Raw genomic sequence first — 27,311 nt, 5'->3', positions numbered from 1 at the left:
CGCGGGCCACCAAGCAACCGTGTTGCTAGGTCAAGCGGTCACACATCCAGATGGCCAAGCTAAGTGATCACGATCGAGCGAACGATGGAAATAATTTTTTTTTACATTTTATTTTTTTTCAAGGAAAAAATATTTTTTAAAAAATATAAAGTATGGTAAACATTTTAAAAATTTTGCTCTTTTTGGAAAAATACCATACTAAATATTTCAAGTGTTATGAGATGTGGTCTCTGAATCATCAATCTAATTAAAACCCTTTAATAGAAAAGCAAATTGTTATTGTGTTGGTGATAGAAAATAATTAACTCTTATTTATTTTTATTTGATTTTGTTTTTAAAAAATATTTTATATAGTAAATAGGTATTTATAAATTTAATTTATAGAAAACTAAACTAGAAATACCCCCAGAAAACGATTTTGAGCATCTTCTATTTTGAAAGATTAAAATTCTTTTAATAGTATTATTATATAAATTTAAGTATTCATAATCAATAATAAGTTATATGAATTACTTAGAACAACAATAATGATAGAATTAAACAACATACATTTTTTTTCAAGAATAATATATAAATTTAAACATTCATATGGTCATATAAATTTTCAGAAATATCATTACGCTAAGATAATTATTAATTTTAAAAAAATTAATTTTGCATTAAAGTTGTCAAAAGATATTGAATAATGTGTATTTTTCCTCTTATTTTTCAACTTTCACACTCCATTTTCCAAAAATGAAAAGGGGATAATTTTTCACAGTGTATACCCGAAATGTTACCTAGTTTTCGTTCCTTAATTTAATCTTACTATTTTATACACTCGCGCAGCGTTTATTCCATCTTTAATAATGAAATGGCAGGTGTGGCCCACCACAAATGAGTAAGAACAACTGCTTCGTCTCACATCCCCAAACTTTTCTCCTCGTACCGATTCGGTCACTGTACAAGCGCACGGGGTGGACCCCTTTGGGAATCAAAGAGGAGACAAATTCGGGTAACGGAATTCGGTGCGCGTACATCGACTGTTATATAATGCGCATTGATGTCAGCTCTAACGGGGTTTAGCTGCCAGACGTGTTTTTAATTTCCGGAAAGAGGGGAAGAGATTTGCAGAGGCGCACGTTAGCAAATCGCAGGTGAAGCCCCTGCATTTGAATTCTTCGTCGCGTTTCTCTCTCTCGCTCGCTTCCATTCTTTCCTCGTCGGGCGGCGGAGCTCTCGATCCAAGCTTCTTCCTTCCCGTGCGGGCGTAGATCCTGGAGTATATCGCGGTTCGTCCCCGCGGACGTCCCCTGTAAGCGGCGCCGATCAATTGCTCTCGTTTCTCCCTGCCTGGTGACCCAGTTTCGAGCACTGTCGTCGTACGTTAGGGCATTCCCGACTGCTCCTCCCATTGTCTTGGAATCGAGGCCTTGTTCATCTCGCGCTGCCTTTGGGAATTTGGGATTTCATTTTGGGAAATACCAACTTTCTAGGGTTTCCGTCAAGATCTCTGAGTTATTTCTGTTGTGGTTTGTTCCACTAAGATCGCTTGGCTTCTGGGAACTAGGAATTCCTCTCAGGATTGTTCGGCACTTTGCTTTCATTTGCATCGTGGGACGGAAGAGTGCGGCATTGCAATACATTGAAGTTGGAAGACCTTAGCTCGAGCTGACACAAAAGTTCGTGCTGCTACTGATTTGGTCTGCAGCAGAGTGTGTGTTTGGTTTGGATCAATGGACGTGCCATGTTTCTCTGTCATTACTCACGGCCAAATATTGTGAATTATAATGTGTGTGTTTTTTCTCCATAAACGAAAGATCTTGTGAGTTCGTTTATGGGGCCGTGGAAGGTTCTATGCAGATGCAAAATATCTTCTTGCCGCTATGCAGACAAGGCTTGTTCTTTGTGCATATGTTGTTTACCGCTGGTAGTGGTAGGTGAATGGCAGATCCTTTAAGAAATGGTCCCATTGAGAGGGATGTAGAACAGGTAGCATTCTAGTAGTTAATTTTTTTTATTTTTTAAATTCCTGTATTTCTTTGCCTGAACTGTGATTAATTTATTTGTATTGGCTTCTTAGAAAAACAATGCATTGTAATCTATTTTGCTAGAATACCCAATTAAAATTTACATGGAAAGAGTTGATTTCAATGTTGGATTTAAGTAATGTGGATTTCATTGTTAAGAATCCAAGAGATGTAATCAGCATTAGTTTATGATTTGAGGAACTTGAGATCTTTTAGCCTAGGATCTATCTTGATTCTACAAGCTACTAAGGTTTTGAATGGATCTGTGGATCAATGTCCTTGAATATTTGAACTGCAGGATTTCTTTAATGAACTTATCTTGGTGAACATGGTTAATTAGCAGAGACTGGATTTACCTTGTAAGACTTTAACTAATGCTAAGCAAGATAAAGTTTCAAGAAGACGCTTCAATATAAGCAGCAGAAGGGTGATTTTGAATGTCTTAAAAGATTTTTTCTAGTTAGAATAGGAGTAGTATGCCATCATGGATATGCTTTATATATTTCAGTTGCTCTTTTAGTTTGCCTTTAAGGTTATTCAAATATTCTTGAGGTCTCATGGCATGTCCAGAATATCTTGCAAGCTATTTTACTAGTGTTGTAGATCATAAAATGCTTAAAAAACATATTTCTGGTAATACATCATTTCTTCAAAACCTTTGTTAACTATGTTATTGTAGGAATCTCTTTTTTCTCTCTTATTTTTATCCAGATGACTGTCTCCTTGAATGCCAAAAGGACCCTCAATATTATACCTCCCAATTGCCATAACACCATCATCCCGACATATGTAACGAACTTCTGTTTCATTTGAAGAAAATTTCTATGATCTACAATTTTCACATCATCTTCAGTATAGATGGCCGCACTTTGACCAGACAATTTCCATTTCATCTCCAATATTGATGACTATTGCACTCCAACCCTGTAATAGATCTTACTTGGTTTAGAAGTTGTCTTGGACATTGATTGATCTGAGAGTTCTTGTTGGGATCTCCAATTTTAGCAACTTCAACATTAGTTAGTGTTGATGTTCTAGCAGTTTTATATTTGCAAGTAATAATTAAATGGAAAATCATATTTAGGGTTGTGACATTTTCACATTTGATAAATAATTAGCGCATAATTTGTCTCAATTATAGTCTAGTGTATTTCTTGATTTAGATTATTTATTTCTTCATTTGCCTTTCAGAGTACTTGTAATTGTCTTCTAGCAATCAATAATAATTTTTACTTTCCAATATTGGTGCTTGAGTTTTCCTCATAGTGAGGTAATTATCTTCTTTGCCTCATCAATCTGGTCCAAGCTCATGTACGGTTTGACGCTTCAATTTTGATGTTGTGTCAATTGGCTTCAAAGTTGAAGCCTCTTGGTTGGAGCTCAGTGTTAGTTATTCCTCAAACCTCAAGCTACCTTACCATTCTCACCCATGACTTTTCCCATGACAATTCTCCTTTGATCATATTCTAATTGAGCTCCCGTGTCCTCTCCTTGTCTTTGTGCGCCCCCGACCTCCTTGCTATCCAACAAAGTGATTTAAATCACACATGTAGTCATCAATGGTTGTCTGATTGACACCACAAACCATTCTCATCTATGTGTTTAGATCGCAAAAGTTCCCCATGACATTGGCTATTATTCCCCATGACCTCTTTTATTTTAGCATAAATTTCATCTTACGTTTAGTGTACACCAAGTTGAACTATGGTAATATTTTAGTAGTGGTAGACTTATTTTAGAAAATGACACATTTTATTATATGCAAGAAGACCAACGATGTATCTTAGATAGCTAAGTTATTTTTTAAGGGAATTATTCAATTGCAAGACCCCTTTGATTTGAATTATTTATTTTCTTATTTGCTTTAAAGTCGTGTTTATGAAAAATGTCTAAAGTCCGTGTAATCATTGTTGTTTTGCAATCAATAATAATTATGATTTTTTAATCTTTGTGTGAGAGTGTTTCTCGGTGTTAGATAATTGTCTTCTTCCCTCCATCGATTTTGTCTTCATCAATTTCATCCAAGTTTTTGGTGTTCAATGGGTTGATTTTGGTGTTGCTTCACTCTTCCACCCATTTGAGTGGAATGAAATGGAGAGCAAAAATGACACTATGCTCTAGTCCTGTTTTCCACTCAATGTAAATAACCTATTTATGCTTTACCTCCCCTAGCTAAGATCTTATCTGACTAATACAAGAACAACAACAAAGTCTTATCCTACTAGGTGGAGTCGGCTATATGGATCCTTCTATGTCATTGTATTCTATCCCTTATTATATCATCATTTATATTTAATTTTTTTTAATATATTTAATTGTTGCTAACCTAAGTCTTCTTAGGTCTTCCTTGTTTAATCTGTGTATTTATTATAGTTTCACATAGCCTAATTGGAGTATTTATTGGTCATCCAAGTAGATGTTAGTACCTCTTAAACGTGTCTTTCGAAGTTTTCCCTTAATAGACGCAATCTGTACTTTCTCTTCAATGTATACATTTCATATTTGTCTATCTTCATATGTCTGTACATCTACCTTAACATCCTCATCTTTACGTCTTTCATCATTTGCTCGTGTGCCCGAGTCATCGCTCAACATTCAGCTCCGTATAACATAATAGGTCTAACCGCCGTTTTGTTGAACTTCCCTTTAAGGTTTAAATGTATTTTATAATTACAAAGAACATCCCTCATTCTTCTCCATTTCAACCAACCTGCTTGTATCCTATCTGGCTAATATTTAGAGAAAAAATATTTTTTAATTGAATAATCATGACCTAGATCTATGCAAGTAACCCAACTTTTGAAATATTAAAACATGTGAATACTGTTTATCCATATATGTCATATATGCATGCTAGATATACAACATATTAGTAAAAAGACTAGGTGTATGGTAGGTTGAAAGGGAAGAGAAAAATAATTAAATACACACAGAGATACTATCTATTAGAAATTCATTTTTGTAACTAATTGATCAAATGAGGATATGGATAACTAGTTTGTGAGTAGACCGCCGTAAATCAGTTTGTCGGGTGAATGAGAAATTAATATCCAAAACTGTTTGAGTTATGGAGAAAATCGTGATATTATTTGGCTTGATTAGAGGAACACATAAGCTCATACACAAACATGGTCCATGTACGTGGACACATGAATACTAATTTGAGTATGTGTGAACATTAGTTTGTGTGAGATTAAAATCAAGGGAATCCTAAGATGTGCATTAATTGTGCATGAAAGAATGACCGTACCAATTGACACTCACTTGCGAGCCAAATGACATGTGGGATCGAATGAGTACCCTTGGTTGAGAAGAGAGAATAGAAGAGAGATTTATCTTCTTTCCCATTAATGGAAATATTCCATTCATATTGCTCTTCACACTTGTTGACACTACCTCTCCATCACTATATAAAGGTCACAAGACTCCACTCTCAAATTGCCGAATACTCAAGTTGTGAGTTCTCCTATTGAATTCTTCTCCCTCTCCTCTCTAAAGAGTTTCAAGGCTTTGAAAGTTTGCCAAGACTCGAAATTTGGGGTGCTCTTACTTTGAGTCATAGATTGTTGTATCTTGAGATGCGATTGCCGATCAACCATTAGTACTAAGCAGGGCAATGTCGTCTTAAGGAGAGAAGGCTTGCCTTCGCCTTGATGTTAAAACTCTTATCCAAAAGCATAAGCTTACTTGAAGGGCGTGTCGACATCCAAAGAGGCGATTCGATGACGGATGATATAAGGTCAACGATCAACAAAACTAAGTCAGTGATGATGTTACCACGAAAGGTATGCCTATCACCCAAAGGGGTATCTCAATATCAAAAGGGTGTGTCGAGAACCTTCTGGGGCTAGATCCTTGTTTCCATACTAATGCCTCAGTGGTTTGTGCCATCAATTGCTCAACGAGGTGACTGACCAGCCCCTATGTCGTTGTATCAAGATCAACAACTATCCAACAACATCATCAATCCTAAAGAAATTACATATTTCCTATATTAACTCCTCACCTAATTGATTTCTGGATAAAGAACTAACAAATAGATGATCAATATTTTTTTTGACTTTCAATAATATTAAGCAGTGAAATTTGGAGTATTTTTTCTTGCTATAGTCTTAGTTGAAGACATTTTGATCATTAGCATATTCCGTTCATGGTGATATCTGTTTGAATCTTATAAAAATCTACTACTATTTTTAATTGTAGGGATAGTAAGAGAAAAAAATGTCTATTTGAATCATATAAGAATTTAATATTATTTTTAATTGTAGGGATAGTAAGAGAAAAAAAAATAGAATAAGAAACATCAATTATGAACAACAGTGACAACTTGAAATCATGTCAATCACAGCTAGGTAAATTGTTGGTACTCATACAATTCTAATTGTTACAACTTGGGACCTTCTACAGAAAATATTGATGCTTATAAAAATACATGTTTAATTTAGTTCAATTAGTAATCTGTGCCACATAATTCTCAATTTTGCTGTGCAGATCCATATTGATGACATCATGTAAGAAAGCACAATTTAATCTGATTTTTCGCAAATTAAATTTCTTGGTGCAAATTGTTAAACATTGATCTTTTGCTCAATTTATTGTCATTGTAAACCCAGTTTCTTTCATTTCATTTTACGTGCAAAGCACAAGTGCAATTTCATATAATAGGACCCACCCCTTTCTGATTGCTATTATTATATTATTGATGCTAATTCTTCACACTGCCCAGGCAATCACAGCCTTGAAGAAAGGAGCATATCTATTGAAGTATGGTCGAAGAGGGAAGCCAAAATTCTGTCCTTTTCATCTTTCTAATGTAAGTTGTTTCAGTATGATTCATGGGTTGAACAAGTAATTATAGGATACTCTGGTGTAATTCACTTATCTGATTATTTTGTCTTGTTCATTTTTCAGGATGAAGCAACACTTATTTGGTATTCTGGAAGCGATGAGAAGCAAATTAGACTTAGCCAAGTTTCAAAAATTATACCTGGGCAACGTACTGTGAGTTTATTTCATATAGCTTTATGCAATTTGTATGACTATCATGTTTTTCCTATATCATCGATCAAGAGACTGCATCGTACATTATTCGTACTGTTAGTTTTTATATGATAGATAAATATACATCAGCTTCCCTTTTTCTTGTTTCTTCCTCCCATGGAATTGTAGACACATAATTGTAGTCACCAGTCATACTTGACGATTCATTGACTGTTGAGCAACAAAAGACAGCACATGAAAAGTTATAGTGAAGTTATGCGTATGTTTTTTCATTCAGGAGTAAGTTGTACTCTTGATAGACAATAATATGTGAGAACAAAAGCTAAGAAGATATAAATATGGTCATAGATGACTGGCATTTCGTGTTTAGACAAGTTGAATAAGTTAAGAGTTAAATGTATGAGAATAGGGTAATAATAGACTGAAGAATATTAGCATAAATAAAAGCGACTTAAAACACTTGGATATTACTTATTTTGAAACGATTGCAGCAGAAAATCCATTTAGTCAGTTCCAAATAGTTGGACATGACATGTTAGGTTTTTGAGCAATGAATGACTTTATAAGGTTCTTTTTTATTTGATTAAACAACGACGCTATTGAATTTCTGTGATATCATGAGAACAATTGTAGATTTCAACTTTTTTCAGGCAATATTTCAGCGGTATCCACAACCTGATAAAGAATACCAGTCATTTTCACTCATATACAATGACAGATCACTTGATTTGGTATGCATTTCTTTATTATTTCTCACTTTTACCTCCTGGTTGGACTAATTTGTTGTTATTATATTCTAGAAGTAACAGTCTGTACTTTCCCCTCTGGCAGCTAGTATGTATTTAAACCTGTGTTTGTTTTGAAAAAGAAATACCACTTTTTTCCCATTCCCATTCTTGTTGAAGAGAAAAACCATTTATGAAATATGCTTCATAGCAATTTTACTACAAAATAGGTATGACTAAAAGAAAAGCTGTATCGTTTATTAAGTTCTACAGGAGATCAATTGTCCTATGCATAAAAATATTTCATTTCAATTATACTTATTCTTGTCGAAGTGCTATTGTGCTTATTTTTTCTTTTCTTTGGAAAGGAAAATGAAAATTGAAAAATAATTTCCAAAATATAAGCACACCTTAAGATACCTAAAGAAACTACAAGTACATGCTTTGAGCACACAACAATATGCTGCGCAACATGTAATTAAGATTATGCACTTTCTGAAGTGTGTTCTCATAATAAACTCTCCACATTTATTTGCGCTTTCAGATCTGCAAAGATAAGGATGAAGCAGAAGTCTGGTTTGTTGGTTTGAGGGCTTTGATCTCAAATGGAAATTACCGAAAGTTGAGATTTGAATCAAAAGGTGATAGGAGTTCCTCTGATAGTCCTCATGCTTATATTTGGAAATTTTCTCCATTTATATCACCCATCAGTGATACCAATATTTTCCATAAGGTTTGACAAGTTTATTCTTGGTAAACTTTTGGAATTTCATAAATTTGCTGCTTACTGAATATCTCTTTTTTACTTTCTGAGGATTCCATTGATGACCAACAAGTTAATATTCAATATGAGAGCCAGCCAACCAATGGTTTAGGAAAGGTGTTGTCCAATGTGATATTATGTACTGCACCAGCTGAGGATTTGTTTCATTCAGATTCTCTAAGTAAACCTACTTACTCATGCTCATCAGGGGCTACTGATGTTTCATATGGCCACGGTTCTGCGACTGATACTGTTCGAGTGAGTTTATCTAGCGCTGTTAGCTCTTCTAGCCATGGAAGTTTTGATGCATTAGGTGATGTTTTCATTTGGGGTGAAGGCATTGGTGATGGGTTGCTTGGGGGTGGATTGCAGAAGATTGGAAGTTCATCTACCACTAATATGGATGCACTTTTGCCTAGAGCCTTGGAATCAAATGTAGTTCTCAATGTCCATAATATAGCCTGTGGAAGGGGCCATGCAGTTTTAATAACCAGACAAGGAGAGGTTTTTAGTTGGGGAGAGGAATCTGGAGGAAGGCTTGGGCATGGAAACAATGCTGATGTTTCCCAGCCAAAGCTTATTGATGCTTTAGGTGGACTGAATGTTGAACTTGTGGCTTGCGGAGAATATCATACATGTGCTGTGACTTTGTCTGGGGATTTATACTCGTGGGGTGATGGTACTCACAGTTCAGGATTCCTGGGGCATGGGAGTGATGCAAGTCACTGGATTCCCAAAAGAGTGGGTGGTGCAGTGGAATGTCTGCATGTGTCATCAGTGTCCTGTGGGGCATGGCATACAGCTATTGTGACATCTTCTGGCCAGCTATTTACATTTGGTGATGGAATGTTTGGCGCTCTAGGTCATGGAGATCGTAGTAGCACAAACATACCAAGAGAAGTTGAAGCTTTGAGAGGAATGCGAACTGTTTGTACAGCATGTGGTGTTTGGCACACAGCTGCAATTGTTGAAATTTTAGACGCATCATCTGATTCTGGTTGCTCTTCAGTAGGGAAATTATTCACTTGGGGAGATGGTGATAAAGGCCGACTCGGACATGGTGATAGAGAACCTCAATTTGTTCCAGCATGTGTACTTTCTCTTTCTGATAGCTTGTGTAAGGTGGCTTGTGGGAACGACATAACTATTGCTTTAACAACTTCTGGATGTGTTTATGCAATGGGAAGTAATGTCTATGGGCAACTTGGTAATCCTGAATCAGATGGTAAACTTCCTTGCCGTGTTGGGGGTAAGATTTCCAATAGTTTTGTCGATGAGATATCATGTGGCTCTTATCATGTTGCCGTATTAACTTCGAAAACTGAGGTTTACACCTGGGGAAAGGGAGCAAATGGTCGTTTAGGCCATGGCGACAATATTGACTGCAGTACTCCAACTCTTGTTGAAGCTTTGAAGGATAAACAAGTGAAGAGTGTTGTGTGTGGTGTAAGTTTTACTGCTGTCATATGTCTTCATAAGTGGGTATGCAGTGTGGATCAGTCCACTTGTGCCGGTTGTCATCTCCCTTTTGGTTTCAGAAGAAAGCGTCATAATTGTTATAATTGTGGGCTGGTTTTTTGCAAAGCATGTAGCAGTAGAAAATCTACCAGAGCTTCTTTGGCACCAAATATTAACAAGCCGTACCGAGTATGTGATGAATGCTATGCAAAGCATAAGAAAATGATAGGGGATGGCGTGATACCAAGAGGACCAAGATATCAAATTGGAAACCTGATTCCTGATGAACTGGTTGACAAAGATTCAAATGGTTCTAAAGTGCAAGGGCAGTCTAGGTTCTCCTCAGTTGAATCTTTTAAAGGTGAAAGTGGAGATTTCAAAGAATCAACTAATGTCCGCCGTCCAATCCTGCATCAATTGGGAAATCTATACTCATCAACCTCTTCAAAATTCCTTCAACCATCTTCAAGGAAGATATTTTCTGCTTCTGTTCCTGGTTCGAGAGTTTCTTCTCGTTCATCATCTCCTACATCATGCAAGCCTAGTCCGCCCCACTTGGTACATAAAATGACTGCAACTGATCATAAATGCTTGGAGATATTTGCTGACCCGAAGCCAATGACTGAGGATCTAGAACGAGAAGTAGCTAAGTTGCAGGCACAGGTATTTACATATTATAAGCTCAAATTATGTATGCATCAAGTTGGATCACCAAAATAGCCTGCAGATTATCTTTTGAAACATTGAAATATGGATGCCAGTGTTACTTGCCTCATTAACAATTAATTTCTTCTAGTATTTGCATTTCTTCTTCTTGATTATGAAAGGATCAATTGCAAACATTTTCCATCCTTGATTATATTTATATTTATGAAGATTTTCTATTTGAAGTCTATATCATTGTGCAATGTATGGATGATTGATGTGTTATATACCACCAACTGTTGCTTTTTCTTCTGTAGGTAGATGAGCTAATGTCTAAATCACAAATTCTAGAAGTAGAACTGCAGAAAGCAACAAAAGAGTTGATAGATGCAAAGGTAATAGCAAATGAAGAAACTGCAAAATGCAAAGCTGCAAAGGAAGTTATCAAGTCTCTTACCTCACAGGTACAGCTTGCTTTTCATAATACTCTTCTTATTTGGACCTCAGGGCTCCCAATGGTGAAGAGCAGCTAGTGTTATTCATTTAATAAATTATTGCAGACTAAAAATTCCTTGTATGCTTCAGGGCTTCTTGGTTTGATATGCTTGCTTAATCCCCACCTTGATCTCATCCATATTGGTTATCATTTCCAATCATATTCCTATATAAGAAAAAGAAATGGTTGAAGCATCTAATTCATGGACCACTTTCACGAGAAGCCATGCACTATATTTCTCAAAAGAACTCCTTTCTTACATCTAGAAGACACGACTGCCAGTAGAATTAGCATGGTGATATCAAATCAGTATATATTTCTGCTCTTGTCATTTTCTCTCCTATTCATCCACCCAAATAAGTTAGATGGACTTTATTATAGGACAAAGTTCTTGTTATTGGGAGAAAATTTACAAGGTGATCAACCTATGGAACTGACGGCATGTGTTGTTACTAACTAGTAGCTGATGGATCTTTTTTTGTGTTTATCAAGGATGTTTTTTGAACTTAATAGATTTATTCTTCTCATATATGCATTGTGCGCCTTGATGATGATTTTCATACCCTTAAAGTAAGACAATAAGAAGTGGCATCTGTATAGTCATCATTGATCACTGATAATACACAGTTCCAATAAGTCATGCATGTTAAGTTCCCAACACAACTCATTTACCAGCTTTTAGGTTCTTTAGGTACTGCTATTTTGCTCATTGTCTCATGAACTCTGATGGCAAATTCAGCAAAGGCCTGTTTTAGCTGCATTATTCAACAGACTGGATTTTGGACTAAAATTTGTTTTGGTCCTTGGCAGCTGAAAGCCATTGCTGAGAGAGCATCGGAGGGATTTCTGGTATCCAATGATGAATATGCCTGTCCAGATTCATCTAAACTTTCTTCCCGTGACAACATGTCAACTAACTTGCTTGCTGCCCATGTGTTCGAGTCAAATGGTTGCACTAGTAATCCAGTGTTGTACAATGGTAATGACAAAATGCCTGAGGCTGCAGAATGGGTTGAACAAGCTGAACCAGGCATTTACTTAACCATAACTTCTCTGGATGGAGGCCGTAAATCACTCAAGCGTGTGCGCTTTAGGTATGCAAAATGTTCCAACCATTTCATATTTCATACGACTTCTGTTGTCATTTTGAGAATGCACATATTTGGTTTGTTCTCTCCCCTATCTCCTTGCACTTTATATTCTTCATAGGTATACTCTGTTTCATTTACCTGCATCTCCTGGATCTCCTGGATGTTTTTTTTATATTAGTTGGACTGAACCAGTTTTGCTTCTGGTTCCTGAACTGTTCGGTCTGGTTAGATTTTCAAATTCACTTGGTCCAGCTGCATGTGCTCTTTCCCGTACCCTTCAGATTGCAATGTTTGAAATATTTTCTTATGCATTGTAAACAAAACTCAGCCCATTTTTCATATGCAGCCGGACAAAATTCAGTGAACAACAAGCAGAGAAGTGGTGGGCAGAAAATCAGTCTAGGCTTCAGGAGACGTACACTATTCTTGCAGGTGAAAATTATGCCTCCGCTTCAGCATCTAGAGAAAGAACAGGTTGACTGACATAGAACCGATATCCATGGATTCTCCCTCACCCTTTCCCCCCGGTAAATGTAAATAACCCTACAGCCGGTGGGTGTTGCACATAACTCGTTGGTGGTTGCTTCAGAATACTACAGCCTGAACAAGAACAATCACATGCTAATCATCTCTACGGCCTCGAATAAGCTTGTGCAGTTGGTTTTTCTATTTTGCTTCTCTTTTGTTTACTCCATCGACAAAATAACATGCCAACTTTTTCCTCTTTCTCTGAGTCTGGCATGCGTGTTTATCTTCCATCCACTCGCTCGAAGACAACAACATTTTTTTTTTCTAATTTAAGGTTTTATCTTTTTCTCATTTTTTTTTATTGTTACTGGATTGCCGGTAGATGAACTATGGAACATTTAGAAGGTAAGTTGTCTCCACAGGCAACCATGTTTCATCATTCTCGTCGATACTGAATATTTTAGGCAACACGTGGTCAACATTTAAAACAATGGAATGTTATTTGCCTATTTCTCTATAATCATTTCACGTTTGACTGTGCCCAGATTGTAATTTGTATCGCAGGTTAAAAAAACCCTGTCATTTTTACCCTACAAAATTTCGTTATGCTAGTTGAGTTTGAGGTGCCATAACTGGTTCTAAAACTACTACCATGCCCATCATAGAGGGGCAAGAGATGAGTTGTGGGTTGATTGTTGCCTTCGGTCCGTGAGAGCCTTTCCTTTCTCTTGATTGTGAGTCCTATTTAAAAAATTAATTTATATATTATAAATATATTACGTTATAAATATATTACGTTATAAATATAAATATAAATATATCGTAATTAGGAATCGTAATTAGGAATCAAACTGTCTAGATGATAACCGGACATTTTACTACTTCACTGTGTCCAAGGGACAAAGAGGTACTTATACAAAGGGACATGGAGGAGCAAAAGTGTCATCAAAATGGCCCTTGTTATCTAGGACATCGTAACGACTTATTAGTTTATGCTTACATTTAGTATTGCTACATGCTCTGTATATCGGTGGGCCAGGCCAGCGTTATAATGAAAAATGCCAATCACTAAATAAATTCAAATTTTGACGTGAGACGCAAACTTTCAAGATGACCATTATTTCGGGGCATATAACGATTTGTTTGCTTGTGATTCACACTAGTATTGCCGCTTTTTGTGTAGAGGTGGTCCAAGAAGTCGAAATAAAAGGAAAGATATTTTTTTTTAGTAATTCATATATTTAATTGATTTAATCTATTAATTCTAGAGATAATTGAACAGTCTCAAGTCATTATGTGGCATTCAAAATTTTGATTCATTCTTCCTTTTTTTTTTTTTTTTTTTCTCTTCTTCTAAAATCCGATATGGCATTGTTGCCTGGAATAATGGGCTGTGTTGCTATTATAAGCCATATTAATGGATCGGTAACCCAGAGGACACATCGCCAATACCAAAAAACGAAGAATACTGAAAAGCTCAGTGTCTTTTTCTTCACAAGTAAACACAAGTACAAGCCCAATCCAAGTGGAGGCTCAACTGCAGTGCACCCAAACAGTCCTTGCCGAATCCCCACTGTTCTCCCATGATACACAGCCATGCTTATATGACTGCGAGATCCGAGCGAGACGACCATGACAGACAGGACTTCAACTCCATGAAGATGGCTAGCTGATGACGACGTCGCCCCGTACTACAAATACACCAATCCGTTGCACTCTGCATCGCCTTAGCTGTAACTTAGACTCCACATCTTGTCCTTTTTAGCAGCTAGCTAGCACTGCACACATTGTTATCTCCCACCACTTCCTCCACAAATCCATGCGAGTGTTTCTCCTTCAATCGAGCCTAATCGATCGATCAGTGACCACCGACCACCCCAATTGGCCGGCTTCTCGATGACTTACAATGGAATTCCTGCGACGTTCTTCCCCGCAAACCTGCTGCTGCAGAATGTTCCTGACGAGGAGAGGCGGCAGCACTCCGTCATCGGCTCGCAGCACATCGGACTGAGGCTCTTGCCCAATGACTGCGCGGGCGCGCGAGCCGAGAAGAGAAGCTGCAGAAACATGGAGGAGGAAGAGGTCTCGGACGGCGACGGCTCGAGGGAGAAGAAGCGGAGGCTGAGCCTGGAGCAGGTGAGGACGCTGGAGAGGAGCTTCGAGTTGGGGAAGAAGCTGGAGCCGGAGAGGAAGATGGAGCTGGCGGCTGCTCTGGGGCTGCAGCCCAGGCAGGTGGCCATCTGGTTCCAGAACAGGAGGGCCAGGTGGAAGACCAAGAAGCTGGAGAAGGACCACGAGGAGCTCCAGAGGCAGCTCGATGCCATTAAAGCAGAGAACGAGTCCCTCAAAGCCCACAACAAGAAGCTTCTCTGCGAGGTAATGTTTCACACTGTAGCATTTCTCGAGAATAATGTTGTTGTTCGTTACACACATCATGAATTCATGATTGATGATGAGAAGGTACTTCACTTTCCGTTGCGTTAATTGGTTAATAATTGATGATGAGTTGCAGTTGTTGGCACTCAAAGGGAAGGAGACCTATGAGCCAATCAATCTGAACAAGGAAACAGAGGGATCATGCAGCATGAAGAGCGAGAACAGCTCCGACATCAACTTGGTGATCTCCAGAGCACCGATCAGCGAGAGCCCTTCGGATCTCAACCAGGGAAGGAATTTCTTTCCTTCCTACAGGCCGCCGAGTGCTAATTCCTTCAAGCCAGAGGCGGCCAAGATTGGCGGCGGCGGCGGCGGCAGCATCCAGGAAGAGAACCTGTGCCACATGTTCTGCAGCACAGACGATCAGTCGCCCTTCTGGCCGTGGTCAGATCAACATAACTAATCCTTGACGATCACAGTCGATCGTCCGGAGTCCGGACAAGGGAGGGAGGGAGAGAGAAAAAAAAAATTCAACAAGTGTCCCATTTTTCTTTTGATCTTATCCTCAGGCAGGCAGCCTAGCACATGCAAAAGGACACTGACGCTTGAAAAGGAAAGCTGCTGCTCTTTTGAATCCAAAAACAGGAGGGAGGGAGTGAGGGAGGGAGAAGAAGTTAAGAAAATGAACAATTCTTGACGGTGAAGTATCACGTCCCGGTCAATCATGAATGCTGTCAATTCTCTCACTCACAAGGCTTGGTGTGCGCATTGCTTGTATAAAACAGAGTTGGATTGATCATAGGTTTTTGTAGTGTGTTTAATCATTGTTTTTGTTATGACTATCTTATCGTAAATTTATTTACCAGTTCCCTTTGGCTACTTCGATGATCAAACGAACTCGCTTTAACTGTGCCAAAAAATTATTGCACAGCCTTTACTGTTTGGGAAATCTCAATATGGAATTGGTGGTAAAGGTTGTTCTGACAAGGAAGAGGAAAACTCGACTTGGCGTCACAGCCTTGCATTCAAGGTACAAACTGGGAGCATATGACACACTGTAATCCACTATCTAAGAAATATTGGCACACATGGGACCAGCCAAGGTTATGGAGTCCCATCTTTGCAGGGCATGCCTACTTATCTGATGAACATGGACCCAGGACTTTGACGGCTTGTGTAATAGAAATTTAGGGTTAGAAGGAACCTCAAAAATACATTATCAGCCAACAAATTAACATAAAATTGTTGCAAATAGTTGATAGAATTAGATCATCAAGTTGAAGAACTTGGAGTTAACTTTAGGATCTATTGTCAAAACTAAACCAAGCTTGAGGTATTTGATTCGGTTGGACCACTACTCGACCTTGGGTCATAGCTGGTCGGAGAGAGACCGAAAGCCTTTTTTACCTAGTTATTTGGGGTCGATGGGAATAATGGTAGTGAGTAGAATAGAAGAGAGCGTGCCCTCTTGAGAGAAGTTGTTTTTAAGGTGTAGAATTATAGAATAGAATTAAATGATAATTAGAGTGATTCAGCCTAATATATTAATAAAATAGTTGTTAGAGTGTATACTAAAAAGTTTAACTTTTGTAAATATTTATTTTTAAAATAAAAGAATCACATCGGTCAATATCTACATTTATTTGTTAAATGTAATTATTCAATTAATTTGTATAATAGACAACATGGTGTGTGGTGTCACACACAGAAGATCATGTTGTCAGTTCTTTATAAATTATAAACAGTTGCTCACGACTAAGATGGAAAGGAACAAATCATCGGAATAGTCGTAGTGTAATTAAATATTATTTTATCTTCATTAATAAATTACACTGGTACACTCTAAGTGTATTGAGTAGGACCATTTTAGGTAAGTTCTTTTTGTACTGACTTAATAAAAGAACTAAACCTGAGTTATTATGGAAGTGAGTGTTCTTAATCTTAATATAATAACAAGCACATATATTTAATATTTATTTCTTTGACTTACCAAAGGGTGAGGTTTAGCTTGATAAATCAATATGCCCGATAAGTTGAGAAATGATATTACTTATAGTGTGTGTTGTTGATTATAGAAGGAATCTGTGCCCTAGTTATCTAGGTTGAGAATGTCCCCAAGAGGAGCTCATAAGGATTGTCATGTTAAACCCTGCAGATGAACTTAGCCCGACAAGACAATGAAGTTGAGTGGTACTACTCTTGGAGCTAGATATTAATTAAGTGAGTTGTCAGTAACTTAGTTAATTAGTGGGGATTCATTATCTTAAACACAGGGAGACTAGCATACCCATGATAAGAAGGAGGTCATAATGTAATTTGAAATTGGTGCGGTAGTGCGATAATAACTCTCTAGTGGAATGAGTTATTATCGATGAACTTGAGTTGTGTGTTCGGGGCGAACACGGGATACTTAAGCTCATCGGAAGGCCAAAACCAATTTCTCCTCTAGGTTTCTGTCGTAGCCTCATTAAAGCCTCAAGTCCATCCAAATATAAGCTCATCTTGGTGTCCAAGAAGGGGGTCGGTCCAATGCTTGGTGACCAAGCAAGGGTCGACCACATCCTCTTCTATGGGGGCCGACCCTATTGTTTGGTGACCAAACAAGGAGGGGCCGGCCACATTAATCAAACAAGGAGGGTTGTTTTGAATTTTTAAAATCTTCTCTTTGTAGAAAAACTATAAGTTTTAAAAGAGAGATTTTAATTTTAAACACTTTCCTTATTTGAATTAGGCCACATGGTTTAATAGAGAGTTTTAAAAGTTTTAAAACTTTTCTTTTTTAACCATCCTCTTGGTTTTAGAAAAAAGAAAGAGAAGTTTTAAAAATGTTAATTTTTTTATTCATGTTAAAAAAGGAAACTTTTGAAGAGAAGTTTTAAATTTTAAAACATGGTTTTAAATTTTTAAACTTTCCTTTTTTAACATCCACTTTAGGAAAGAGAGTTTGTAAAATTTTATAAGAGGATTTATTCTTGTAAAATTTTATAAAAAAATTTTTTATTTCTTCCTATAAGTGGCCGGCTACCTTTGCTTGGTGCCCAAGCAAGTGGCTGGCCAAGATTAAGTCAATCCAACCATTGATTTGGTGATTGATTCAATCAAGAGGAAAGAAAAGGAAAAATAAAAGGGAAAAGGAAAAACTAGAGGAAGATTTTAATTTTTGTAAAAATTCTTCCCTTATTTGCCTTGGGCAAGTAATATAAAAGAAGGGGTGAGGAGGCTTCATGAGACACAACTCTTATTCTCTCGCTTGGAGATTTTCTTGGTGTGGCCGACCCTCTCTCTTCTTTCTTTCCTTTTGCTCTCTTCTCCTTGGTGGTGGTGGTGGTGGCCGGATTTTAGAGGAAGAGGAAGAAAGCTTTTGGGTGGTGTTCATCTTGGAGGATCGTCGCCTACACGACGTTCAAGATGAGACGAGGAATACGGCAGAAGATCTCGAAGTCATTAGCATACAAAGAGAAGGTATAATTAGCAATTGTTTTCCGCATCATGCTAGTTATTTCTCTTTGTAAGAATTCCAAACACAAGAGGCATTAGATCTAGTTTTTCGAATTAGTTTTTTGAGTTTGTGTTTTCTTTGTTTTCGAATTTGTGATTCGATTGTTATTTTTGGTTAACCTAGAGTTATTTAAGGAAATTAAATATTAGCTTTCCTTAAAAGGCTTTGTCTAGGCGGTGGTGGTTGCTCCCATATCCAAGAAGGTCATGTGCCTCGCCATGCAGTCCTGGAAGCTAATTTTGGAAATTAATATTTAATGGAATTAATAACATAGGTGGATTTGAATCAATAGTGTTAGGTTCCGCTTGCGATTCAAATCTAAACCATTAAGAACAGATAAGTTAAATTTGGAATCAATGATGTTAAGTTCCGTTTGCGATTCCTAATTTAACTTCTAAAGAACACAATAGGTTATTTAAGGAAAGATTCGACACTTGTATAAAATTTTTGTACAGTGGAACCGGTACGATTTTCCTAGGACTAACCAATAATAGTATGACAATTAGAATGATTTATAATCGCCTTTGTAATGCATAGTAATTATATGGGAGAGTGTTGGTGCAATCAACCTAAGTTTAATCGCTACGATCATGATTTTGATGTATGTGTCGAAGAGTTTAAGTTAGGCTATCATATTGGTTTGATATGTGTGTTTGAGTCATGCCGGATTTGGTGAAACACACATGAGGAGCTTGGTGCGGCTAAGCTTGGAAAACTTATCCTAGGGCTCGGGTCCTTGAGACGGTGAAGGATGATGTGGAAGGTATCTGAGGGACCGTCGGATGAGGAGCAATGGAGTGAAGCCGAAGGAAGCGGACTTGAAGACAATGTGAAGGATGTCACGGAGAGGAGCCGTGGGCTCAAGTGCATCTGAGGGACGAAGGCCGAGGAAGAGGGCTTCAAGGGACAACTCCGGAAAGGATGAGTGTGAGTATGTAACCGGGACCAGTCAACTAATGAAAGTTGCAGTCAACTGGGAGCAAACAAAAGCATTTTGTTCGCTTAGCCAGCAGTGACCAATCGACTGGTACTTTCACCAGTCGACTAGTAAGTGACAGTTGGCGACCGTCGGCAGAAACTTTGATTCTACCAAGTAGCCGTTGGCTGTGTCCAACGGTTGCACCAGTCGACTGATGGAAGTGTCAGTCGACTGGTATGCAGGGAATGAGTTGTCCGGTGATCAACTCTTTTATCTCTATATATTGGAAGCTTGGGACATTGAAGGAGGTTACTTTCACCAGTCGACTGGTAAGTGACCTGATCCGGCAGTAAGAATGGGGGACCCACTTCCTGAAGGGTCTTAGATTGAGAACCGATGAAGGGCTGACTAAGCGGTTAATGGCCGAGCCGATCAGCCGGGTTGGTCTGAGCGGAGTTAGAGATAACCCATCCATGGGGTTGGGTGTCCGACGCCAAGGCAGGAGGATCGAAGGGCCGACCGGGAGCCCGAACGGCAGGGGCCAAAGAGCCGAGCGGGCAACCCGCCCGGACAAAATAAGGGCGAGGGGACAAAAAGGTGGCCGAGCGGCCTATGCGCTCGGCTCGGGATATGGGATATCGGTAGAAGCATGTCTGATGATTAGGCCGTACACAAGATCGCACGATGGAGGATCTTGCCGTCACATCATGGAAAGGTTGATACAGTAGCAGTATGGCCTCAGGGACGCCTTTTCTGACGGATCCATATCTGGGCATGGCCCTTCGGACATGCCCGGGCATGGTCAAATGCAGGTGATTGCTTTGATTGGCGCGCCCAGGCTTCTTCGAGGGGTCTATATAAGGCCTCAATTTCTTCACCGGAGGTATGCACGTCTTCATCTTGAGGCCACCTTGTTGTCATTCCTCGCCTGACTTGAGCGTCGGAGGACCGTCGCCGGGATACCCCTCCCGGCTCGGTTTTGTTGCAGGTTCGCCGGAGCACTCGAGGATCCAGCAGAGAGCGCCACGTGCCTAGCGTCCACTGACTCTTGGTTCGGACAGGATCAAATTGGCGCCGTCTGTGGGAACGCTCCTGCATCCGATCGGAGACAATGGACGAGGCTGGACGACAACACACGGTGACACTTTCAACAGAAGAACTCGAGGCTCTGGTCGAGATGAGGGCCACCAAACTCATGGAGCAAAAACAAAAAGAATCCTGAGCAACAAGCAACATCTGCGTCTGGTGGCCGGGCGGAAGCACCTCAAGCCACCGTCGCATTCCATCGGGCCTTATTTCACACCCCGGAAGCCGTACCAGCCCGAAGAGATAGAGGATCTTCTTCAGACGAAATGCCAAGGCGGGATGACAGGAAGGGGAAAGCTCCCCGAGCGGACTCCTCCCCCGAGCGGATCAATCGCCAATTTTTGGAGGCTATCCTACGAGACCCTCTGCCCAAGCACTACGTGCCTCCGACGATCGGCGAGTACAATGGAACAACGGACCCGGATGATCATCTGGGTAAGTTTGATAACACAGCTACGCTCCATCAGTATACAGATGGAGTAAAGTGTCGAGTCTTTCTTACCACCCTCTCGGGATCGGCTCAACGGTGGTTTCGGAGGTTGCCGGACGGATCCATCACCAGCTTCAAGGACTTCCGAACGGCCTTCCTCCACCACTTCGCCAGCAGTCGGCGTTATCAGAAGACAAGTGTCAGCTTGTTCGCCATCAAGCAAGAGCCAAGAGAAGCGCTTCGAGCTTACATCCAGCGATTCAACCAAGTGGCGATGGATATCCCAACGGCCACCTCGGAGACGATGATGAATGCCTTCACGCAAGGCCTTGTGGATGGGGACTTCTTCCGGTCGCTCATCCGAAAGCCGCCCCGAGATTATGATCACATGCTGCATCGGGCCAACGAATACATAAACGTGGAAGAAGCGCAAGCCGCTCGGAAAAAGGAAACTCGGTAGAAGCTGCTCATGCCGAGGCGACACCGCTCGGCCCACCCGAGGACCGAGGGTCAAGCAATTCGATCCTCACGTCGGATCGCATGTACAAGAAGTGGCTGCCCAAGCCAAAGAAGAGGTGGACCCTATGTTCCGCAAATTCCACCAGACGGATACTCACAACACGAGGGATTGCGAAGCCTTCCCTTTGTGTCCAATCTGTTCCGGAAAGCCGAACGGTCGCCTCCCATCGACGGAGACGTAGGACTCATGAAGTTGACCGGACCCGCACCGAGGGCGACACCACCAGACACCCGATCGGCACCGATCCCGGGAGAATCGCCGGGCGTCCAGAGAACGGTCACGACCGTCCGCTCGGGAGGAGGAAAATAGGAGCAATACTTTGGGGCGAGATCAGCGTTATTGCTAGTGGGCCGACCGGAGGAGATTCCAACCGAGCCAGAAAGGCGGAGATCCATGCAGTCGGGTGCAGCCAAGAGCGGGCAAGTGGGTGGAAATCACTTTCGGACCGGGGACTTAGAAGGAGTTGAAGTGCCCCACGACGCTGCTCATTAAAGCGGTAATAGCAAATTACACCATTCACCGCATATTTGTTGACACAGGGGGCTCGGTCAACATCATATTCAAGAAGGCGTTCGATCAGCTGCAAATTGATCGAGCCGAGCTGTTGCCCATTACGGGTTTACGGGCAACGAAGTTCAGCCGGTCGGACAAATCCGGCTGGCCACCTCGCTTGGAGAAGAGCCGCTCAGGAGGACCAGGACAATAAACTTCGTGGTGGTCGACTCTCCCTCATCCTACAACGTTATTTTGGGACGACCGGCGCTCGGCGAATTCCGAGCGGTTGTCTCAACCTTCCACCAGAAGATAAAGTTCCCCGTGGAGGACAAAGTAGGAGAAGTGCGGGGAGATCAGCTAGCAGCTCGGCGGTGCTATATAGAGATGATCCGAGCAGAAGCTTGTTCCGCTCGGAAGGCGCCCCGAATTGAGGTACACGACATAACCGAGAAACCTCCTGCTTTAATTTATGATGAAAAGGAGGAAGTCCAGATCCATCCGACCCGACCGGAGGCCACGACTTTTATCGCCTCTGATCTGGGGAAAGAACAGAAGGAGAAGCTGATTCAATGCCTCCAACGAAATCATGATGTCTTCGTTTGGTCGACACATGAGTTACCTGGAATTTCGCCGCCTAGCGCAGCATGAATTGCATGTCCGGCCGGACGCTAGACCGATGAAGCGGAGAAAAAGGGACTTGGTAGGCGAATGCCATTATCCGGCGGTGGAAAAACTTCAAGGCCGGCCACATCGCGAGTGCGATGCAGGCGTAGTCTTGGTCTCGGTAGGCCGGCAAGTGGAGGTGCATCGACTTTCGAGATTTAAACAAGGCATGCCCCAAGGATTTTTATCCTCTGCCCCGGATAGATCAGTTGGTGGACTCCACGGCCGGCTGTGAACTAATTTGCATGCTTGATGCTTACCAAGGATATCATCAAGTACCGCTCGCCCGAGAAGACCAAGAAAAAGTAAGCTTCGTAACGGCTGACGGCACATATTGTTACAATGTGATGCCGTTCGGATTGAAGAATGCCGGAGCCACCTATCAACGCTTTATGAACAAGGTTTTCAAGGAGTAGATCGGGCGGAATCTGGAAGTTTATGTGGATGACATTCTTATCAAATCCGTTCGAGCGGCCGATCTTTTCAAGGATATGGAAGAAACCTTCCGAACGCTGCGCAAATATGGAGTCAAACTAAACCTCCAAAAGTGTCTGTTCGGAGCCAAAGGAGGGCGTTTTCTGGGGTATATAGTGACCGAGCGGGGAATTGAAGCAAATCCCAGCAAGATTAAAGCACTGCAAGACATGCCGCCCCCAAGAAATACAAGAGAAGTGCAAAGGTTGACCGGTCGGATAACCGCTCTATCGAGATTCATCTCTAGAACCGCCGACCGGAGCCTGCCATTCTTCAAGATCCTGCGCAAGGCTACTAAATTCCAGTGGGATGAAGAATGTGACCGAGCATTTGAAGAGTTGAAGACATATCTTAATTCTCTACCAGTGTTAGCCAAGCCGGTCGGGGGTGAGTCACTTTATATGTATCTGTCGTCAACTGAACATGCTGTAGGCTCAGCACTTGTGAGGGCGAACGGCGAAGAACAGCCGGTGTACTTTCTAAGCCACATTTTAAAAGATGCTGAATCTCGTTACTCGAGAAGTTGGCCTTTGCTTTAGTTCTAGCCGCTCGGCGCCTGCGACCGTATTTCTTGGCTCATACCATTATTGTCCGGACGAACAGTCCACTTGGAAGAGTGCTGTTGAATCCAGAAGCGTCTGGACGGCTTATCAAGTGGACGACAGAATTAAGTGAATTTGACATCCAATATCAGCCCCGCTCGGCGATTAAAGCCCAATCCTTGGCTGATTTTGTGACCGAAGTGCAAAGGCCAGAGCCGGAAGCTATGTGGAGAATATATGTGGATGGATCCTCCACTCGGCTTGGAAGTGGGATCGGAATATTACTACTCTCACCTCATGAAGAAAAGATGCACCTATCCGTCCGGCTAGATTACAAAGCTACTAACAATGAAGCAGAGTATGAGGCCCTCATAGCCGGATTGCAGGCAGCACGGCATGTGGGAGCAGCTCGGGTGACACTCTATTCTGATTCACAGTTGGCCGCTCAGCAACTTTCCGGCACCTTTGAAATCAACTGTGTTCGGCTCAAACTCTACGCTGAGGCCTTTGAAAAACTCAAAGCTACTTTCCGAGAGGTGCTTATTCAGAAGATCCCCCGAACGGAGAACCAGGCTGCCGATGAGTTAGCCAAACTAGCGAGCTCAATAACGCCGGTCGCCGTTCAGCAACGCTGCTGGTGGCGCATGTCGACCGGATGCAAGGCCTCGCATTTCCAAGTGACTGGAGGACACCTATTATAGAATTCCTCCGTTCGGGCACCACACCATCCGATGAATATGCAGCCCGGCTCCTCAGAAGAAGAGCCGGTCGGTTTACACTCATCGGAGATCAGCTTTACAAGAAAGCTTTCTCGCGCCCTTTGCTAAAATGTGTAAGCTCGGAGGACTCGGCCTACATCCTCCAGGAAGTGCATCAAGGATCATGCGGGGGTCATCCGGGCGGACGCTCATTGGCCAAGAAGATCCTCTTGGCCGGATACTTTTGGCCAACTTTACAAACAGATGTCGCTCGGACAGTGCCTTTCATGCCAGAAGTATCACAACTTCTCCCACCGACCGGCAGAGGAGATGAAGGCATCAACCATCTCATGTCCGTTCGATCAATGGGGAATGGATATTGTGGGTCCATTTCCGATGGCGACCGGGCAGAGGAAATTTTTACTAGTGGCGGTAGACTATTTCTCCAAGTGGGTAGAGGCCGAGCCGCTGGCAAAGATCACTGAACAGATGGTTAAAAAATTCATCTGGCAACACATCATTTGTCGGTTCGGCATCCCTCGCCGACTAGTGTCCGACAACGGGCGGCAGTTCACAGGGAAGATGTTAGAGGATTGGTGCAAAAGCTACGGCATTGAGCAACATTTCACGTCCGTGGCCTATCCTCAGAGCAACGGTCAAGCCGAAGTCGCCAACCGGGAAATTCTTCGTATTCTGCGCTCTCGGCTCGACCATTTGGGAGGGAGTTGGGCTATCCGAACGACGCCAAAAGAAGGGACGGGAGTCACACCGTTCCATTTGGTATATGGCGGTGAGGCTGTCATACCGGTCGAAGTCGGCGTTGAGTCAGCCAGGATCCAGAGCTATGATGATGACAACGCCGAACGAAGAAACATGGAGCTGGACTTGGTAGAAGAGGAGAGGGCAAAGGCGTCCGTTCGGCTGATGGCATACCGTCAGCGGATGAAGCAAAACTACAACCGGCGCGTAATTCCCAGATCGTTCCAAGTCAGCGATCTTATCTGGAAGAAAGTCAAGCCGGTCGGCGACGTCAGCAAGCTTGAAGCTCCATGGGCAGGCCCTTTCAAAATCATCGAAAAGCTCCGCTCGGGCGCGTATTATCTGGAGGATGAGGACGGACGGCAGCTAGATAGGCCGTGGAGCGTGAACCACCTCCAGCCTTACCGGGCGGGGTGAAAGGTGTATCACTGTAAATCACCCTGTGTATTTCATTTTTCGACTAAATACTTGAAATGCAGAGATGAAAAAAGATCGAATATAAGGCATTATCATCGTAACCCGAAGACCCCAGGCCGTTCGGCCGGGCTGCGTATAGAATAAAAGCAGCATTCGAAATCGAAGACCCCGAGCAGTTCGGCCGGGCTGCATACTAGTGTGGCAGGAAGGAAACCAAAGCCCTGCGCTGCTCAGGATGATAGAGGGAGGTTAGTGCTTGGAGCGAAGGCCGGAGCCGGTCGGCCAGGAGTACGTTCTTGGGTAAAAGGGGCATAGGGATTATCCGAGCCAAGCACCCGAATAGTGAAAGCCTCCCTGCCGATCAGGTTCGCAAGCGAATGACCCGTGCTGTTCGGCCGGGCATAAATATTGTTCAAGCGCGGGATATGAAGGCCAAGGTCGCTTGACCTGGTAAGGAGTCAACCTCGAAGGCCGTCTAGCCCAGACGTTAAACCGTAGAGACGAGCCGGCGTCTATAAACCCTCCGAGCGGAAGACCGACGAGCACCGTCGTTAAAAATCGAGAGCCGCGCCGATCGGCTATAAACATCCGTGCCGACGAGCACCGTCGTTAAAAATCGAGAGCCGCGCCGATCGGCTATAAACATCCGTGCCGACGAGCACCGTCGTTAAAAATCGAGAGCCGCGCCGATCGGCTATAAACATCCGCGCCGACGAGCACCGTCGTTAAAAATCGAGAGCCGCGCCGATCGGCTATAAACATCCGCGCCGACGAGCACCGTCGTTAAAAATCGAGAGCCGCGCCGATCGGCTATAAACATCCGCGCCGACGAGCACCGTCGTTAAAAATCGAGAGCCGCGCCGAACGGCTATAAAAATTCAGGCCCGATTGGGAGTTGGTCCTTCGATACTCGGCTTTGTGGACTTCACGCAGGCAGGATACGTGCAAAGTGAGTAGGCTACCTCGCTCGGACCCTATGCAATGTGCCAAGCCGATCGGACGCGTGAAGGAGAACCCTTAAGAGCGGGACTGACTCTAAGTATCAACGTTAAGCAAACAGAAGAATATTATGGACAATGAGTAGGAAAACAAACAAAGGAGCAGCGTTTCTTTAGAAGAAGAATTATGCCGAACGGCACGTACAAAAATTTTACATCCACCGAGCGGATGAAATACAGAAGGTACTCGAAATAACCCGCCTCACTCAGGGTCTTCAAAGCTGAAGAAGGCGTCAGGAATATCATCAATCATGGCCGCCAGGTCGGAAGCGGGAATATGCATTCCCTCGGGAAGGTGGCCCCCTTTCTTCAAGTATGTCACGGTGACCTTGACCGCTTCGGCGAAAGTGGAAGAGACGTTGCCACCGAATTTTAGGCCGAACCTCTCCGAGTGGAGGTATTCCTGGCGCGCGGCTGCTAGGCGACTCGGCTCACCCTCTTTATATTTTCTGAGTGCCGCTCGGGAAGCGGTTAAGGTGTCTTGAACAGCCTTCAAGTCCACCTCGGCCTTTGTGCGCTCTGCCGAACGGATCTCTCGCTCGGCATTCAGCTCGGCCTCTAGCTTCTTAGACTGCTGATCTAGGGCCGGGACTTCGACTTTCATTTTATCCAGATCAGCAATCGCTCGCCTCTTCCGGCCACTGGCTCGCTTCACGTCCCCGCCCCGCTTCTTCACCAAGTCTTCGAGTCGGGCCACCTCCGCAGCCAGATCGGCAGCCTTCTTCTGTTCGGCCTCAAGGGTTTGTTTCTCCCGCTCGGCCGACGGACCCCCCGACAAT

General features: G+C 42.2%; 2 protein-coding genes across 2 annotated transcripts; both read left to right on the top strand.

Annotated features, from left to right (window-relative positions):
• Positions 1 to 1,062: 1,062 nt before the first annotated feature.
• Positions 1,063 to 13,007, top strand: LOC121969183 (PH, RCC1 and FYVE domains-containing protein 1-like). The gene is made up of 9 exons (XM_042519139.1): positions 1,063 to 1,971; positions 6,736 to 6,822; positions 6,921 to 7,010; positions 7,661 to 7,741; positions 8,280 to 8,468; positions 8,550 to 10,619; positions 10,919 to 11,065; positions 11,908 to 12,191; positions 12,535 to 13,007. Exons 1-9 carry the CDS (start codon positions 1,924 to 1,926, stop codon positions 12,665 to 12,667), a joined length of 3,129 nt encoding a protein of 1,042 aa, XP_042375073.1. The 5' UTR covers positions 1,063 to 1,923; the 3' UTR covers positions 12,668 to 13,007.
• Positions 13,008 to 14,294: 1,287 nt separating this feature from the next.
• Positions 14,295 to 15,897, top strand: LOC121969182 (homeobox-leucine zipper protein ATHB-13-like). The gene is made up of 2 exons (XM_042519138.1): positions 14,295 to 15,032; positions 15,169 to 15,897. Exons 1-2 carry the CDS (start codon positions 14,553 to 14,555, stop codon positions 15,493 to 15,495), a joined length of 807 nt encoding a protein of 268 aa, XP_042375072.1. The 5' UTR covers positions 14,295 to 14,552; the 3' UTR covers positions 15,496 to 15,897.
• Positions 15,898 to 27,311: the final 11,414 nt, after the last annotated feature.

The sequence above is a fragment of the Zingiber officinale genome, chromosome 4A (assembly GCF_018446385.1).
Source record: "Zingiber officinale cultivar Zhangliang chromosome 4A, Zo_v1.1, whole genome shotgun sequence".
Classification (NCBI taxonomy): Eukaryota; Viridiplantae; Streptophyta; class Magnoliopsida; order Zingiberales; family Zingiberaceae; genus Zingiber; species Zingiber officinale.
The sequence above is the reverse complement of the archived record's forward strand: the minus strand, read 5'-3'. Positions and strand labels throughout refer to the sequence as shown.

Coding starts and splice junctions, on each gene's coding strand:
- LOC121969182 (XM_042519138.1), top strand. CDS start 14,553: ATGACTTACAATGGAATTCCTGCGACGTTCTTCCCCGCAAACCTGCTG. Junction 15,033..15,168: donor ACAAGAAGCTTCTCTGCGAG/GTAATGTTTCAC, acceptor GATGAGTTGCAG/TTGTTGGCACTCAAAGGGAA.
- LOC121969183 (XM_042519139.1), top strand. CDS start 1,924: ATGGCAGATCCTTTAAGAAATGGTCCCATTGAGAGGGATGTAGAACAG. Junction 6,823..6,920: donor GTCCTTTTCATCTTTCTAAT/GTAAGTTGTTTC, acceptor TTCATTTTTCAG/GATGAAGCAACACTTATTTG. Junction 7,742..8,279: donor ATGACAGATCACTTGATTTG/GTATGCATTTCT, acceptor TTGCGCTTTCAG/ATCTGCAAAGATAAGGATGA.